This window comes from Fibroporia radiculosa (genome assembly GCF_000313525.1).
Source record: "Fibroporia radiculosa TFFH 294 genomic supercontigs, scaffold7719, whole genome shotgun sequence".
NCBI lineage: Eukaryota > Fungi > Basidiomycota > Agaricomycetes > Polyporales > Fibroporiaceae > Fibroporia > Fibroporia radiculosa.
The window spans coordinates 73,362-90,850 of NW_012133447.1; the positions used below are offsets into that span (position 1 = coordinate 73,362).

Sequence of the window (17,489 nt, forward strand, 5' to 3'; positions counted from 1 at the left end):
ATTTACATCCCATGGTGATGACGGACATCGCAACAGAGGATGTACGTCACTGGTGGGGTTGAAGTCCGGAATGATATTGTTGTGAAACTGACTTGAAGTTCTATGATGGTGGCAACCAGTACATACGTTCCCATTAGCTTCATTCATACTGCACTCGCAGGTTTGGCGAGCGAATTGGACCGTCCTTACTGATGCAAACTGACTGGCCATCAAGCCACCAAATGTTAGCTCGCTCAGAGCGCGAGCCTCGAGGCACAGAATAACCATAAAAGGCTAAGACCCTCAAGGACAACCATGCAAGTGATGGGCGACATACACCGATGACGCTAACAACGACGGTTCAATACGTCTGGCTATCCTGAGCGCCTTATGATACTGTACGACAGTTCATGCAACACCCCCATGACAGCGATTGCTCGTAGACGCGAGGGCTGTATCTTGCCGCTTTGCAGCGCCTACTAGCAGTATAAAGATGCAGGACTCATCGTCATCGTCATCTTGAAACATGATCCCTGTCAAGCCCCTCCCCATGTTCTACGGTCTGCAATGGCTGTTTGCCCCAGCACTACTCAACTTTCACACCGTTCTCGGCTGGGAGTCTACATGCTCGTCTTTCACACTCCATAATCGGACAGATGTTACTGTCTTCGCCACAACATACTACGCCGCAAATGCTACTGTAGATTTGGCAACACATATGTCAAGCATCGACACAAATGCCCTCCCCGGATTCTGCCGTGTTCAGCTTGTAATTACTACCAACACGACGGCGAATTCGTCGTGCAACACGGAAGTATGGCTGCCCGACGAATGGAATGGCCGCGTTCTGACTGTCGGAAACGGCGGGTTCGCTGGCGGAGGTACGCATCGGCCTTCATCACGCAGACTTTTCCCAATCTGACATCACCTTGACAGTCAACGTCGCAGATCTTGGATATCTTGCCATCGCCCAAGGCTGTAAGTCGCTTGATACGTCGTACGCATACATTGACTCAACTCTTCTGTACAGTTGCAGGTATATCAACAGATACCGGTCATACTGGGGGTGTGCGGGTAGGAACCTGGGGTGGTCCGCACAATGATGTGTGTATCTGCGATCTCTTCTGTATCTAAACTGATGTGTATCCTCACCGTTAGAACGCAATTGTCGATTGGGGGTGGCGGGCACTACATCTGAGTGTCATCTCGGGAAAAGAAGTCACAAATCAGTACTACGACCAAATACACAATAAATCATATTATCTGGGTTGTTCAACAGGTGAGTCCAAGGCATACTTTTGAGTGCCAAGGTCTGCTCATCTGAGTTAACCTGCAGGCGGACGTCAGGGGTATGTTGGGTTCCGTTGTAGATATCATCCCCTTCTGATCTTTGATAGGCTGAAGGAAATCCAAACATTCCCGGAAGATTTCGACGGTGTCGTGAGTCTAATCTTCGTTATCGTGATCTCTTTAATTGCTTACGCTGGAACAGGTTGTAGGCTCCCCCGCTAACTGGCAGACGCACTTGCAAGATTGGTCAATCCACATGAATCTCGACGTTCGACCTGCGTCACGTTTCATAAATGCATCACAGTGGATTCATGTCGTTCATCCGGAGGTTTTGAGACAATGCGATGCACTTGACGGGGCATGTATTGGTCTACGCGACGAAGACGAATTCATGAGCTAATACTTCACTAGCTGACAGATGGTATCATTAATGATCCAAGATTCTGCAAGTAGGTTAATTTAGTCGGGCCTCGTGCCGCCAGAGCATTGAATGCTCTGTATACACCAGCTTCCGACCAGAAACCCTCACTTGCCGTCCTGGACAGGACCCATCGACGTGCCTCACTATCCCGCAGATTGAAGCCGCCCGTCGAATCTACGCAGATTACTACGAGACCAATCAGACGTGGATATTCGGGTCCTATTATCCGGGAGGGGAGGTGGCCTTCCCTGATGCCCTTGTGACCCAGGCTCCTTTTGAGATTTCTCAGGAGTGGTTCCGGTATTTTGTCTTAAAGTAAGATCTTTGTACCTGTGGAAGTGTTCCGCTGATCAAACCGTCTCTACAAAGTGACACGGAGTGGACGATTGAGCAATATAACGCATCTCTTATTCCCATCGCGGACGAAATTGATCCTGGACAGTCCAATGTGAGCTTTTTGACGTTGTATTAGGGCATGTTAGTTGATGGAATCGCAGGCGATCGACCCCAACCTCACTGCATTCGCAGGTCCAGAGCATAACGGCAAGGTCCTGCACTATGTTGGATGGGCAGACCAGCTGATCAGCCCGGGGAACTCGCTGCACTGGTATGAATCGGTGTATGCGTTCACCCAGGCGCATACAGAGCTGAAGATAGATGATTTTTACCGCATGTTCACTGCACCCGGGATGAACCACTGGTGAGTTTCAAATCCATCCTGGCCTCATGGCAGAGTCATTAACTCTGGTGGTGCTATGCAGTAGGGTGAGCCAACCTGATTACATATTGAGCACATGACTGGAATTTACTGCGCTGCAGCGCGGATATGGTGCCAATTCGTTCGGCGGCGCGCAACAAGCGTCGAATGGGATGCCTCCGCTGTCGATGGCTCCAGAATACAATATCCTCGCGGCAATCGTGCAGTGGGTTGAGCAGGGAATCGCACCATCCTCGCTGTATGCAGTCTACTGGAACCACAACAATGTGACAGATGGTGTCGGATTTGTGCGGCCATTGTGCCAGGTCAGCGAAACGTCCTTTTCATCACTGAAGCATAACTGACCTACTGGATACACCTGGGCAGTTTCCGAAGAGCTTGCGTTATAATGGAGGAAACCAATCTACTCCCGAAGGATTTACGTGCGTGTAAAAATAGGTGCTTTGGTTGCATTCGAATTGCGACTAGGTGGCAGATCTCCTTCAAGTTGGACGTCTAAAGTAAATTGTTAGTCTATCGTATTATGCTGGAACGATAAAGTATACTTCCAACGCGCTGAGCGTGCAGGTCTTGCGTCTCGAGCGTTTGATGCGCAATTGTATCTATTCAAGAGCCTATCTCTCGTACTGATTTGGAACCGGTAATCGGAGGTTAGTGGATAGCCCTGTACATGATGTGGGAATTATTACTTTTGGGAATGCCGTTGCTCGAACGATTAAAGGGTAAATAACACGCAGGACGTCTACAGACTCAGGGCGAGGTGTCATCTCCTGTCTGTTATTGACTAAATTGATTGTACTATTAAAGTTCTGGAAACTTCAGGCCAAACCTGACGACTCAATAACATCTTCCGAGATCGGCATGCAAATTCTGTGATACAAGCTCACGGGTGGTCTCCAGTCTACATAAGGCCATGCAACAGACTATCGACCTACACACAACTTGGCCACTCTGCAGTCAACTTTTCCATCAGTGGCTACCATCCATGTACTTTGTTACAGTGTCGACCGCAACAGGCTCACCAGGGAACGCGTACCTCTTTTGCCATTGAACTCGCGTCTGCCTCTTAGTCAGGGTTTCCGCTAACCGCACTGACCTCGTACCTCACCGCGTTAGCACAAAGTCAATGAGGAAATGAAGGATGGTCCCACTTCTACATTTCTTCGCGGGGGAAAGATATCCATTGGCATGACCTGCCCCGTCTCGGGCGGGTGAACTGCTAAGGGCTCCGAGGCCTGTGCAATTGCGGGCGGGGCTTGGGTGCAGGCCAAGGTCTGACTTCCAGGTTGCGCCGGGCGTCCTCAATCAGATGCGAGTCATGTCTGAGCTCATGACGTTCGCCGTCTTCTGACAAAGCTCTTGTAACTCCAAGTACTGTGGGTATGTACTATGCGGTTTTGAATATGCTGGGGATCAATTGGCAGAATATGTCCGGGACTCCGACCGACCCTCCTTTGCGAAGCAAATGTTCGCTTGAAAGTTAGAGTCCGAATCCTGCCTCACTTCATGTTCCAAGTTTACTTTGTAACCTTCTGTGAACCTTGTGGTAGCGTGCTCATCCTGTATCTTTCGGGCCATCACAGGATACTATACTGTACATCTCAAGTTATCGAGCCTATCTACTAATATATTGAGCATCGATGCAAATGCATTATCTATGATCTGTCATACGAATTTATATGCGTCAAATAAGACCTGCACGCAAAATTAGAAGAAAAAGACATGAACCCGACCCGATTTGAACGGATGACCTTAAGGATATCCACTAACTGGAATCTTACGCGCTACCACTGTGCCACGGGTCCAACAAGAGACCAGTGACTTAAAATAAATATATTTATATCCTATAACTCGAAATAACTCGACGGTAGCTTGAAAGCGCCTTACCTAGCTTTCTGCCACCTGTAGTTCCCTAGTTCGCGTATACTATGGTCACAGTAAACGTTTCTGCTGTCGGTCGCGTGTCTTTGGCTAGGGGTCTTCCGGTTACTATTACACTGGATAAGAACCTCGAGGATGTTACAGTAGCGGATGTCAAAGCGGCAGTAGCTACAAAATTCCCCAGAGTGAGTCTAGCTGTCTCGCCACTGTGAACGCAACTGTGATTATCCACTTAGTTCTATGCATCGCGTCAAAAGCTCACACTCAAAGGAGAGCGGAAGGCGCTTGCGGACGAAATTACCCTCAAAGACACGGGTCTAAGCGATGGAGGAGAGCTCACGGTCAAAGATTTGGGAGCTCAACTCGGTTGGCGTACAGTCTACGTGATTGAATACGTGAGTAATCCGCCACCATGCCTAGCATACTGCGGAGCTCCATACGTTCTCCAGGCAGGTCCCCTAATCATCCATCCGCTAATTTATAATTACCCGCGGTTCTGGTACGGTGCCCTCGTTCCGAAAAGTATGCTACAAAAGTACGTTGCTCTCCGATTTCAGATACTTAATGCTGATATGAACCAGGATGGTATTTGGTCTTGTGCTTGCGCACTTCATCAAGCGCGAGCTGGAGACAATTTACGTGCATCGCTTCTCTCACGGCACGATGCCGTTCTCCTTTGTATTCAGAAAGTGCGTTCCAACCGCTTTTGGCTGGCGTATGGTTACTTTAGATATACTGACCCTTCAACACAGTTCTGCACATTACTGGGTGCTGAGTGGCTTCCTCCTCGCGGCCGCGGTATACAGTCCTACATACGATAACTATGCGCAATATGTTCGCGGCTCGCTCAGGGATAACCCTAGGTTCCTGTGGAGCTGCGCAGCGCTTTGGCTTGTATGTATTTAGACTTGCGACTAAATTGGCGCTGTAACTAAAAAATTTTACAGTTTGCTGAACTTTCCAATCTTTACGCCCACCTTACGTTACGCTCCCTTCGTCCTGAAGGAACTAAGACACGCTCAATTCCGTATGGCTATGGGTTTGCTCTGGTCTCATGTCCTCACTACTTCTTCGAAATTATTTCTTGGGTGGCCATAGCCGCCATGACCGGAAGCTATGCTGGTCCGTGTGATACTTCTTTTCTTTCCTTGCAAGAACTGACTGTTATGGATGCTTCTATTCCATAGCGTGGTTCTTCGTCGCGGTCTCGACGTATATCCTGGCCATGTGGGCATTGAAGCGACACAAGGCATACAGAAAAGAGTTCAAAGAGTACCCAAGGGAAAGGAAGGCTATCTTCCCCTTTATCCTGTAATTCGGTCCTAATTGCATCCTGTTTCGTTCTTCCTGTCCATTCGTTGCTAAATTTGGCACATGTGTCACTGATCGCTTTGCCGACTTATGCTTATGTACATGTGTAATCTGTGAATGCGAAATGGGATAGATTTAGGGTATACTATATGCCAACCACATGTCTCCTGGCACCTTCCTGCCTTGTGCGAGTTCCACCCATTGGCTAACAAACTGAGCGGCCATGGTTTTAATTGCCCATCCCGCCAGTATGATGATGGTAGTAAAAACAGGATGACAATTCAGTACGACTGTTAAGGCAAAAAATCAGCTTTAGTGTTCGAAAGCCAGATTTAAGACCGGTGTTAGATCTTGGCCTATAAACAGAATCAGGGATTATGGTTGGGTCTTACCTCTTAAGCCAAAGCCAGCAGCCATTCCGCCTAATACATTCCGTACTACCCACTCACGATCAAACGTATCTTCGTTGAGAAGGCTCAAGACGCGGGCAAAAGTTATCGATTCATGGACTTCCGCGGAAAATTGAGGCTCGTTGTGGGAATTTGGACGCCAGATGGACAGCAGAAAGAGTAAAAAGAGCTTCGTCAACGACGAGTAAAGCAAGGTGAGTGGAACATGTGAGTATCTGCACGGGTAACACACGCGGTGTCAAAAATCCGATACTCTAAAGCCCTGGCTTAGCGTAAACGTACCTAAATTCTTGTGAAATTCCTGATGTCTGTGATGCTTCGGAGACCCTAGGCTTCCACCGACGAGCCCGATTTAGACACTCGAAAACGATATGGCAGGCTAGTACAATGCCAGCATGGAACGCTACCGTCTCTGATGACCTTTCAGCGGACCTTTTCCCGCATGACAGAGACAAACGTACCGAACAAACATCCACCAAGAATCCGTACAAAGCATTCCAAAGAATCGCGGTTCCAATGAACAATCTCTTCCAATCGATCAGACGGAGCGCCAGTATCTAGAATGCACTAGTTGAACTTAATGCTACGACACACGCAGTACCCTGGATTTACTGAGATGGGCCCATCTAATGACTGGAGTCCGGAAACCGTGATCGAATGTCAGTCTAAGCTCCTAGAATAATTCGAAAAATTCATGACGAACATGCATCTACCGCGATCAAAGCAGCACCAAGCTTCACAATCAGCCACCACCTAGCCTACCCACACTAATTCTCTTCTTGACGAAAATACTCTGATGTAGCAGACATACCTTCTCCCTACATTGTCTCCAGTCCACAAGATAGTCCGCGGAGTGGGATTGATCGTCTGACATGACATTAAATGCGACACGGCTCGTGAATCAAAGAAAATATCACCACTACCTGCTCTCCGTGCCCCTAGACCCCTGTTAAACAAGAGATGCCGATACACGTCTCTCTTTAGGAGGATCAGATCAAGCAGAAGAGTTAGGGTGTCATGCTCAATGTACGGATCGGCGAAGGCATGGCATTTCACCTAGATATGACGGCTTTAGAACAGACACTGTACGCATATTTGTTTGCTAACGCATTGCTCCAACCGTAGGTTATACGCCGATTGATAGACGGTGTAGAGATATGGTGTAGGATGAGTACAGCTAGTACAGATGGGCATGGGCGTACACGGGGCGAACCCACAATCTGGGTCGGCAACGTGGAGAAAACAGAATGTTTTTAGAAAGCAAGAGACCAACAACCTTGGTCAATCAGCGCTGAGTGGCGAGTTGCAGTGCACGAACGAGGTGACAACTTCAACACTGCCTTGAATCTAAGCGAGCGAAATAAAGACAAGCACGTGTGGGAGCATGTATGTGCAAAACGCTAGCAACACACTCCTGTATAAGTAAGCCGTGGACGAAGGGACAGAAGTGATTTTTGGGAGATCGCGTCCAAGACGCGGAGTTCAAACGCTTCAACGGCATCTCCGAGCTTCAGTATTCGTCGTTGATCCCCGCAGAGCCTTTCTTTATATCCGCTCCGCTGATAACTTGCAGAAGATGGCTCCCGTATCCAAACCATCTTCCTCCCGAGCTCTCGATGCCGTGCTCCCTCTCATCGCTTCAGGCCAGGCGTATGAAGCCCACCAGAAGGCCCGTACATTTGCTTCGCGATATGCTAAGGCACAACAGTATGATACGGCCATCGACGTTCTCTTTCAATCCGCGCGGGAGCTTCTGAAGGCAGGGCAGCAGGGCAGTGGAATAGACTTAGCGTCGTTTATGTTGGACGTTTACGACAGCAAGGGAGAGGAAGTAAATGAGGAGAGTCGAGGTACGCCTTCGGCTAGATCGAGTCGACTTTATTGCTTAATTGAATCGTTGCTTCTAGGCCGAGTCACTCAACTTATTGCATTGACGGGGTCATCTGGGGCGTGGAGGAAGACAATCATCGATAAAGCTGTTGGGTAAGTAATTTTAATACAGTCCCCCGATGTGTATTTCGCCTTCAATGATTACTCCTCAAGCTGGTCGGGCAAACATTGTGCCAATCCCGCGGGTGATCCTGATCTACATCATTACATTGGAGAGCTACTGTACAAAGGTCTGATCCTTGTCACTGGCGTCCACTGCAAAATCACTTAGCATCCTCTCCTCTAGAGGGCGTTTTTGAAGCTGCCGAGCCCCACTACCTCACGTCAGGGAAACGCGACAGTGCGCGCTCGCTCGCTCAACTCTACATAGATTGGCTTGGCGACCGTGGAAATCTTGCTGCCTTTGCGTTACGTGGAACAATACCGTACGTGGCTTCACAGCGTTTCTGGTGTGGGTCGTTGTCAAATTACAGCTTCCACGACTCTCCAACAGCTATCTTCAGAATGGAAATATCCTTGCTGCACGGACCTTTGTGACTCAATATGTCTCACAGCTGACTTCGACCAGGCCCGCATTAGTGTCCACTCATCAATCAACACCCATAGTCGTGAGAGATGCGCAAGGAGGCCCAGCCGATGAGATATTGTTCACGACAGACCCCGTTGTCAATTTTACGCAGCTTGCTGTGCGGACATGCCAGCGTGCTCAGGGGGCGCATAATAAAGCGATGCGAGAAGCATGGGTGAGGCTATGTGGGACGTATCAGAGTAAGGGTGGACTGTTGGCCAGCAAAGAATTACGCAAGGTGGGTCACCCCCTTTGTGTCTGAAAGCGTTATAATAGGTCGAAAGATGGAACTTGCGTATGCAAGTTTCGGAACGCGAGTGTCGTAACGGACGATTCTCTATTACACGCTTCTTTCAGGCTCTTTGCACGCTGGCCTGTCTCCCTGTCTCCCCACCTCTGTACTATTGTCTATTACTGACACATATTGAACCTAGGCACTGATTGAGATTGCGGAAATATACTTCGCGATACCTCCTCCAAAAACCCAGGCTGCCAATCCTTTGGGCGATATGTTATCGGCAATGTTTGGCGGCGCCCCTTCTGGTGCGGCACCAGCCAGGAGGGTTTTATCTCCCCCACCAGCAGCTAAGCTGCCTGGTCTGGACTAGGTTACTGATACGTAGAAGGTCCAGACTGTATAATATACGTCTTTCTCCTTAAGGCATGACATTTTCCGTCTTTAAGGCTCATTTGATTTGCATTTCTTCTTCAAGGTCGATGTGATCCATGTTTGTTGAAATTGTGAAAGCTATTTTTGCGCATAGCTCTACCTCAGATGGGCAACTGATGTCCTTCTCCCACTAGAAGCTATGCTGCTCCTGAGTTTGGATTCGAAGTCTCTACCATCACACTGTCAAGAGGGTCACTATACTATGTAAGGCACTATATTACCGTATCAATTATGGCTCCCGTACAGTCTTGAAAAGAGCGAGAATATATGACCTCGCTCAACTAGACGAATTTGTATTTCCCGGTAGAATTAGAAGTAATCTCGGGCACTTCATATATCTCGCTGGATGTATAGTTCCTTGCGAGCGATTACTAAGTCATTGGAAGTGCCCTGTGCAGTGTGAGATGATAGTACGCATTGTCTCAATTGCGCCCGTGGTCCTTGTATAGCTTTTGTCGATGCCCTACGTAGAACAATCACAACTGAAATTAGCATGCAGGTATTCTTAGAGGAAACAAGAAGTCACTCCACTGTTTAACACGATCAGAAATCTCCAGGCCTCCGCTGGGAAGTAGCAGGGGATTGGGGCAAGCTGGGAGGTCCAACTGTTGTATCACCGTTGATGATGTCTTGTATTGCGGCTTCCAACGCATCAACACGCGTAGACATCTGCATCACTGAGGCTCGGATGAGAACCATATCATATGATCGGTGTTGAAGGCAGCATACTGCGATCAAGAATTTGGGTAGACATATCGTCAAATTTTGTGTCGAGTTGTTCCAGGAGGGACTCGACCTGAGATCGAAGACGGCATCAAGAGTTCTGAACGCATAGTATGTAGAATAGGAGAATGGTTCACCCACATAGGCCGTCAGCTCATGAGGACTGGAAATATCGGAAGTGGTCGCGGAGTTCTTTGTAGTGGTTAGAGTTGCAGCAGAAGACGAGCCCGGACTTGAAGTGCTCGGTCTCGAAGGAGTTCCAGAGGAATTTACATTGAGCGGAAGGGCTGGGGAAGAGGGAGGTGGCATCGTCACTCTGTACAACGGCTTCACTCCAGACGGCCGTCAGGATTGCCTTTTCTGTATCGTGCATATTTATCGATGACTACCCACCTATTGAAAAATGAGTATAATGGATTTCACTTTCTCCCAGCCTCTGGCAATTGAGTCAACTCCGAGTCAACTTGACGCAAGTTCGCAGCAAGCGTTAAGCGCTAAACTCGCGTCGTAGGCAACAGACTGATCGGAGCCAGATCGGATTTGTGTACACGTGATTATGATTGTTGCTCGATTTGCTTTAGTCTATAGTACCGTCTACGCGACGCTTACAACGATCCCTCACTGGCGCATCTTGATTTTGAAGACCGTCGGCGGTCCCTATTCAGAAGTCTGCATACGGGAGACAACCTCGCATCCAAAGGCTTGCTACTTAAGTAAGAGCTAGCTATGGGGGACGACGCGACATTGGCTGTGAGCTATAATCCATTCTGAATATATCTCCCTTTCCTCCTTGCCCCCCCCAATTCTGTCACCACTGGTCCTGCTCGCCCGACGAAAACGTGAGCAGCAAGCTGTGCGTCCGCATCGCCTCAGATGTTTTCGTCTAGGTACATTCACAATGTGATTCCATGGGTAGTGGTAAGTCACCTGTGTTCTGATCTGTATGGCCAGTTTGCACTGAACCATTTTCTCTGCAGCGCCATTTTGTCGAAATGCAGTAGTCGACTGTCCCGTCACTCCAGAATGTTGCAGATTGGTCAATTTAGTAATATGATCTCAGCTTCCATCATTAGTGCATAACAGTGCTGGCGCTTGTCTGCGGTGATGAATAATCTATTTAAATAGGGCGATCGCTGGTTCAATCGTATCTGACGGAGTTTATGGATCTCATGATGATTGTCAAATGGGACACATCTTACAACTACCAATTGTCAGAGCAAACGTATCGCGGCTTTGCGATTGCTTGTGTCATTCCAATCCGTGCGTACGTCTATCATTTTTTGTCGTGCGATCGTCGGATTAAAGGGGATCCAGAGTCTTTCAAATTCAGAGCAGAAAAATGCCCCACGGTTGCTAAGTCCGGGGTCTTGCCATTCCTAACGAGAATAGGAAGATTCAATATTCCGGCTTATCATCAGTTATGAGACGGAGAACCCTGGCGTTTTCGCCAGTGATAGATACAAGTGGGTAATTCGTCAGCCGCTTGTGAGCTCTACAAACTACATGGCTGACACTTATCAATATTCATAAGAATTACTCACCATATGTTCCCTCATTGTAACAATACCTACCCTGTTGACACTCTTGGCGATCGAATATTTTGATTTCTATATTCTTGTCGCTGAATCTTACCCACAAGCTATGTCGAATTTGTTGCTTCTGGAGTCGTGTCCTAACTTGCCTCAAGGACCTTCGCGCTACGGATCTCCTTCGCTCCGTCCTCTGTGAGCAGTATGACGTTCATGGGAGATGGATCAAACTACTAACTCGTTGCAAGCCAGAAGATCACAGAATACTTGGGAAATCCGCGCTTTTAATGCTGATGAGACGTCTCATGACACTTCGGCACTATCTATTCTACCAGTTCTGGCCTCTCTTCCCGAATTTCTTGCCAGCATATTATGTTGTTCAATACGACCTATCTCGCGTCGGTTGGCGTACGAGTCACCGATCAGAGATTCCAGACGGGTGGAGCACGAGCTTCGACACATCCCGGATGACTGATGTGTCACTTCCGTTGTCCTGAGATTACGAGCACATCACTCGCACGTATTCGCAAGGCTGCATCATGATAAATCGACTTACTCTAGGATCTCTCTAGACCTCTCTGGCTACTTCCCGCGGATGCTATACGGGACATTAGCCGCCGCTTTATCTGGGCTATTGGTCTATGATCACACAACCTCGACCATTGCTGTTGCCTCGATGATTCCGTATCCCTTATTTTCTCGTGGAGCTGGAAGCCGCAATAAGACCAAACTGATGTGGAACTCTTTTGATGCTACTGCGGTTGCTATCGTCTGTTTCTAGAGGTGAATTCGTGACATACTGATGACCGATCACTAGTCACTGCCGCACGTACTGATTGATATACCATCTAGGCCTCAAGTAGGCGCACGTGAGGACGTACCCTCTTCTCCTCTTGCAATAATTGAGATTCACCCGGACGCATTGACCGTGGGCATAACGGCTCCACGAGATTCTTTGGTCAGTGGGTTCGCCATTCGTCAGCTTACCAGCAGCTGACTATTTCTTGTTTTTTTTGTTCTTGATTTTATTTGGCAACACAGCTGCTCTCGGCGGCTGTTCTCTCAAGATATTTTTAGCCATTCAAATATCCCATCCGCCTATGTCAGGGACGGCGGTACATCCCGCAAGTAACACTCAGCAGCTTTACATTTTACGACAGTGTCGTTGTCCACGATGTGGGATTCGCGGGCGGGTTTAGTGAGGCTGACATGTGATCTTATGTCACGTTTCTGACGTCCGATTGTTGTTTTGTTTTTGCGTCGTCTTCAGTCGTACATGGTCGAACATTTGTATTCGACAGGTATTATGCTTGCATGACTAACATGCCGCTGTTGATGTGAGTACTTTGGCCCTAGTTCTCGAACACAATGTTAACATCCGAATTGAGGGCGCGGATTATGGTATACACACAACATCGGTGTCGGTTACTGCAGTGAGGGGACTAGATGCCGCGGCGATCCCGATGGCAATGACCTTCTCCCGCGATGCCCAGAGATCGGTCTCCTCAAATTCGGTTGCGCTGCAATGTATGTGGATTGCGCTGTATAGTCATAAAATGGCAAGAAGTTATACGCATGTTTCTGTGTCTTTCTGGACAAATGAAGCGTCTTTCAGTTCGCCTTTTCCCAAGTGATAACGAAAATGCACGTGCTTGACCAGGAAGAAACATTTCTTCTGCGGTGAATTTGTTGCATCCTTCAAACCTTCGGCGATTCTTATTGCTTATCGATCTCAGGCGGGGATCTCTGGGACGACTGATTTCAATGTTCATCTGACAGATGAATACTGGTAAATTTGGGATTGTCAACCGGGACGACCCATGGCCCTTTTAAATCCACAATTTCGCAGCGGCGGGATCCCGGTGGTGCGTTTCAGCCGCTGGTATCTCGGAACTTTCGCGACCCTGATGAATTTGCAAACAAGTTCGTCGGATTTGCCCGTCCGTCTAAAATAGCAACCAGGCTGGACGACTTGCTGGACATCTGCCACGTTTTCCGGCGCCGCTATGTTCTAGTGTTCTTTCCCCGGTCTGGTTGCCTCTTCTGTTCGGTATGAATGCTCATCCGAGGTTCTGTATCTCACCAACAAGGGGTATTCAGTTCTGACTCATACATACTGTCGTAATTGCTGACGCATGCGCCTTCAAGGAGGCAAAGGACTTTGAAGGTCGGATATGCAATGACGTCAGGACGGTCATGAAGGTCTTCCGACACCTGTTCCTGGTGGGATGGGGTCCAATGCTTGCCTTCCAGTCGTGTCACCCTGTACAGTAAGTGCTAATCCCCCCAGTCGGGTTTTGGTCATAGAACCCCTTGCTACGATTGCGCGGTTCTGACTAAACTCTGATCTGTAAGACACCATTCTCTCTCCACCCTCAAGCTCTGGCACCGTATGTGACGTGCGATCTTCGTGATCTTACTACTGTAGACTCCGAGATGGGGCCTATCTTCTAGAAGCTTAAGGACGACGCCGAACGGTGTATGACCATGAACAGACATTGATATAGGCCCGGGCCATCGCAGTTAATTAACGAGAGCTGGATTTTTGAGTTGGATTAGCTGACAGAACCTCGTCGTACCAGCGACCTCGTGGACTCGTGCTGTCCATCGTGTCAGGAACCATTCGCCGCCGAGATAACCCATGACAGCTGACAACAACATATCGTGATTTTTCTCGTACTGCGCCCTAAGTTGCGGCGCGACTGCCTCCACGACGCTGGGCTAACAAATCCAACTTGAAACCGGGTGGACTGGCCACGCTCATACTCGAATGGAATCGATATCTTGAGTGAAATGCGTCGCAGGTAAGCTTTCCAGCGTGAACGGTGGTGCCCCATCTATCTCGGATCTTCAATTTTGCTGCGAATGGAGCACGCTGAGCTAAAGGACCACTACTCCACGCGGGAGAAGGGTTGTGTAATACCAGGTGAGTATGCAACGTATTCATGTCCTCGGTTAGTTTTCAAATGATATTCTGTACATATTGCTGATGAGCATTGTATTGAGATGTCCCAGACGTCAAGATCATTCGGATACGAAGTTCAAGTTGTCCCCTTACTATTGAGAACGCTTCGAGCTATTGTTTCTGTAAGGGATTTTCTTTGAATAAGAGTTATGCGGCTGAGAGTATGGTTCAGCATTGTCTACTAAGACAGGACGTGAGATTTGTTCAGCTGTTGCCATCATGGATGACATTGGATGGGGAACAGTTGATCGTTGTATGTCTTTCGCTGAGTTACAATTCTTTCGGAGTGACAATCGTGAATCACCGCTTGTTGATAAGGACCGCCAGCTTAGTGGGGGAAGTCCAAGGGCAAATTTCATATAATCTGAATGCTCGTGCGACGCAAGCTGTAAGGAGCGCAGGGGGGCGACTGCGGCGTGTGATCGTTGAAGATGCGTGAGAGCGATGGAATGAAAAGGGAGATAGGGATCGATGCGGCGAGATAGACCGTCCGCACGACCAGATGTAAGGAAAGCAGTTCCCCTTTCCCTTGCCGTTCTTGAGGCTTCCATCAAACCGAGCTTCGCTCACGAAAGGGAATGAGGTGAACGATTCGAACTCGCGTATGTTTCTCCGGATCCGCTCTATCTGCCGTCAGCGGATGCTCAGCCCAGGATGGCCTCGTGTTCACATTCGCCCTTAGCGGTTTAGGGAATAGGGAAAATCACTGCCCGACCGAAGAGCCCTTCTCTTCGGGATAGAATTTGGGCAGAACGTGATCGCTTCTTCGACTTCCGTTTGTCGTTGCGGGGACATTGCGTACGCCAGGATTGTGACGGTAAAATCAAGAGCAGGGAAGCATTCATGTTGGAAGGGAGATATTAAGGTACAGTTAATAGTCACATCAGCAAAGTTAGCGTGAATGTACTCTTTGATGGCCTCCACTCATCCATGGGAAGTAACCATTGGAATCCAAATCTGGATTGGAAATTCGTTATTGCAGGTGCATGTGATGCCTGTGAACCTGTTTTGTTTACGATAATCATCATCTTGGGCGGTTGTGCCCGGACAGGATATGTGCCGTCGTGCGGCACTGATCAGGTCGATAGTTCATTGTTTGGCACAAACAGACATGATATCGCGCTGCTTCGGGAATTGACATTGCGGAGTCGGCACGAACCCACATGCCGTTAGGGTGATGTACACGCCTCGGGCCCACTTGTGTATGTCCATGAGTTCATCCTTTCACGCAGTCACAGTTCTGACATGGTCACCATTAGGTTCGACCCTGAAAATGGTACGTGCCGGCGTCGTAGTCCTTCTCGTTACGGATGCAGTAACGAAAGAATGCGCTCGTTGCATGTTGCCGTCCCAATAAATCCCCGCAAGAACAGTGAGTTCCTGGAAGGGTGACCAGCCCACCATCTGGACCATAAAGCCCGGGCTGCTCTTTCGTTCCTTCTTCGCGCCCTTCTTCATTCTTGTAACCTACCCATCACGTCGCGTCCTTTCAAAGCAGCTCGCACCATGCCATTATCCCAGGCAAATGTCCAACCTTTCACTGGCTATGTAGAAACGACCGAGGACGCGCTACGTCTTATTGAAGTGTGTAACTTTCTCGAGTCATTCGATTTCTTGCTCGACTGAAGTCTGCACTTCGCTTTCTTCATGCTCCTCGTTCGCGCATTGCATGCCTGTGCGTAAAGGCTGCCCGACGCGGCGTCCTACCTCGAGTCACTCGCCGCTTGAACGAGCTTGAGCGGAGATCTATGATCACGAGTGGCGCCATTTTCGTGTTCAGCGTCGAGGAAAGTGGTATCAAACGCTGGACAGAAGGACTAGCGTGGTCGCAGTCTCGAATTTCTGGCAATTTCTTGGTATGCATGTAGAGGCTATATTGACATTCATAGCAGGGAACTTTACTTATTATGTCATTCCAGATCTATAGGGAAGTTACTGACAGGAGCAGCCTCCGGGGCTCTCATCAAGGGTCAGACCCGTCGGAAATCTCACCCGCTGGCCCGATAGCAGATGGACATGTTACGCTGAAGCCTAATGGATTGATCAAGAAGGTATGCGGTCATGAAGTTTCGATGTAAGAGTACACACTAACCAGAGGAGTCACTAGACGATCACGGTGAAAATTAATGGCTCGGATCATCATCTTATCTCGTATTTTACCCAGGAAGATGTGCGCTCCGGCAAGCTTCGCAGACCTACTAGTCGTCCAGATCTCATGGCGCTGGGAATACCACAGGAGCTTCTTCAGTCCGCTAACTTTCGGTATCCCCTGAAGCTTGAGGGCCAATATGGCGGTTACCCATCACACTTGTGAGTAGACCAATCGTTTCGTTGTCTCACCTGATAGAATTGATGGGTAGTTCTAGCGACGACACAGATGGGATAGATAATCAGCGTAAGGGAGCTGTCGGTCCCGTTCCCCATCCCATCAAGACAGGCAGCCGGACTGCATTACGATTGGAAGATAATTTCTCGGGCCTTTCTCCCATAGAAATGTCACCGGCCACGTACTCAGCCCAGGATGGCCGGTCTTCCCAGATGGACCTTCATTATCCATCACATCATAACCACCCAGCCGTTGCTGCGCAGACACCCCAGGCACAGTATGCTAGCGGCGACCACGGCGCTCATTCACTCGACTCGACTCGCTCCCGGGACCCCATTTGGTCCCCCTCCTATGCTCAAGTGTCGTATTCGATCAGCGCAGAGACATCAGCAACGTATCCCACACCCATATCAATAAGTCCACCACAATCCATTCACGTCGGAAGAGACGAGGCGTGGACGCACCATGCCTCACGGCTGAGACGCGGTCCAGACCAGGGTCTCTCCCGCATTGACATTGCGGCACAGTCTGAGATGGCGACATGGGCACACGGTGATGGCGCATCCCCGATCTTAGAGCAACAATACGCGTCAGCCCCAGCGGCGTCCACTTCTATCAACGCCCAGTTTCCTGCAGGGCGTGGACGCGATCACATCCGGACCCGCTCTGTGCCACCGTTGTGGACGTGGGGTCAGGAGTCCACTGCTTCGTTGTATGGGCCAACTCCAGTTTCCCAAACTGTCTATGCACCACATGGCGTGTACCGCTCACCGAACTAACAGAGATCTATACCTCATGGCGTTAGCAG

General features: G+C 49.0%; 6 protein-coding genes across 6 annotated transcripts; 5 read left to right on the forward strand and 1 right to left on the reverse strand.

Annotated features, from left to right (window-relative positions):
• Nucleotides 1-529: 529 nt before the first annotated feature.
• Nucleotides 530-2,394, forward strand: FIBRA_06485 (uncharacterized protein; the record flags this gene model as incomplete). The annotated part of the gene is made up of 11 exons (XM_012328207.1): nt 530-860; nt 916-957; nt 1,010-1,083; nt 1,138-1,258; nt 1,316-1,328; nt 1,377-1,419; nt 1,472-1,631; nt 1,688-1,718; nt 1,778-2,005; nt 2,060-2,138; nt 2,188-2,394. 11 exons carry the CDS (start codon nt 530-532, stop codon nt 2,392-2,394), a joined length of 1,329 nt encoding a protein of 442 aa, XP_012183597.1.
• Nucleotides 2,395-2,416: 22 nt separating this feature from the next.
• Nucleotides 2,417-2,840, forward strand: FIBRA_06486 (uncharacterized protein; the record flags this gene model as incomplete). The annotated part of the gene is made up of 3 exons (XM_012328208.1): nt 2,417-2,455; nt 2,510-2,713; nt 2,775-2,840. The coding sequence occupies 3 exons, from the start codon at nt 2,417-2,419 to the stop codon at nt 2,838-2,840; spliced, it is 309 nt and encodes a 102-aa protein (XP_012183598.1).
• Nucleotides 2,841-4,336: 1,496 nt separating this feature from the next.
• On the forward strand, nt 4,337-5,604 carry FIBRA_06487 (uncharacterized protein; the record flags this gene model as incomplete). Its single annotated transcript, XM_012328209.1, has 7 exons — nt 4,337-4,474; nt 4,526-4,684; nt 4,739-4,824; nt 4,871-4,978; nt 5,042-5,183; nt 5,237-5,411; nt 5,477-5,604. The coding sequence occupies 7 exons, from the start codon at nt 4,337-4,339 to the stop codon at nt 5,602-5,604; spliced, it is 936 nt and encodes a 311-aa protein (XP_012183599.1).
• A 1,982-nt stretch (nt 5,605-7,586) lies between these two features.
• On the forward strand, nt 7,587-9,076 carry FIBRA_06488 (uncharacterized protein; the record flags this gene model as incomplete). Its single annotated transcript, XM_012328210.1, has 6 exons — nt 7,587-7,860; nt 7,918-7,993; nt 8,054-8,130; nt 8,187-8,325; nt 8,394-8,706; nt 8,903-9,076. The coding sequence occupies 6 exons, from the start codon at nt 7,587-7,589 to the stop codon at nt 9,074-9,076; spliced, it is 1,053 nt and encodes a 350-aa protein (XP_012183600.1).
• A 605-nt stretch (nt 9,077-9,681) lies between these two features.
• FIBRA_06489 (uncharacterized protein) lies at nt 9,682-10,170 on the reverse strand (the record flags this gene model as incomplete). The annotated part of the gene is made up of 3 exons (XM_012328211.1): nt 9,682-9,815; nt 9,868-9,934; nt 10,003-10,170. The coding sequence occupies 3 exons, from the start codon at nt 10,168-10,170 to the stop codon at nt 9,682-9,684; spliced, it is 369 nt and encodes a 122-aa protein (XP_012183601.1).
• A 5,933-nt stretch (nt 10,171-16,103) lies between these two features.
• FIBRA_06490 (uncharacterized protein) lies at nt 16,104-17,460 on the forward strand (the record flags this gene model as incomplete). Its single annotated transcript, XM_012328212.1, has 4 exons — nt 16,104-16,211; nt 16,275-16,406; nt 16,463-16,665; nt 16,722-17,460. The coding sequence occupies 4 exons, from the start codon at nt 16,104-16,106 to the stop codon at nt 17,458-17,460; spliced, it is 1,182 nt and encodes a 393-aa protein (XP_012183602.1).
• Between the last annotated feature and the right edge of the window lie 29 nt (nt 17,461-17,489).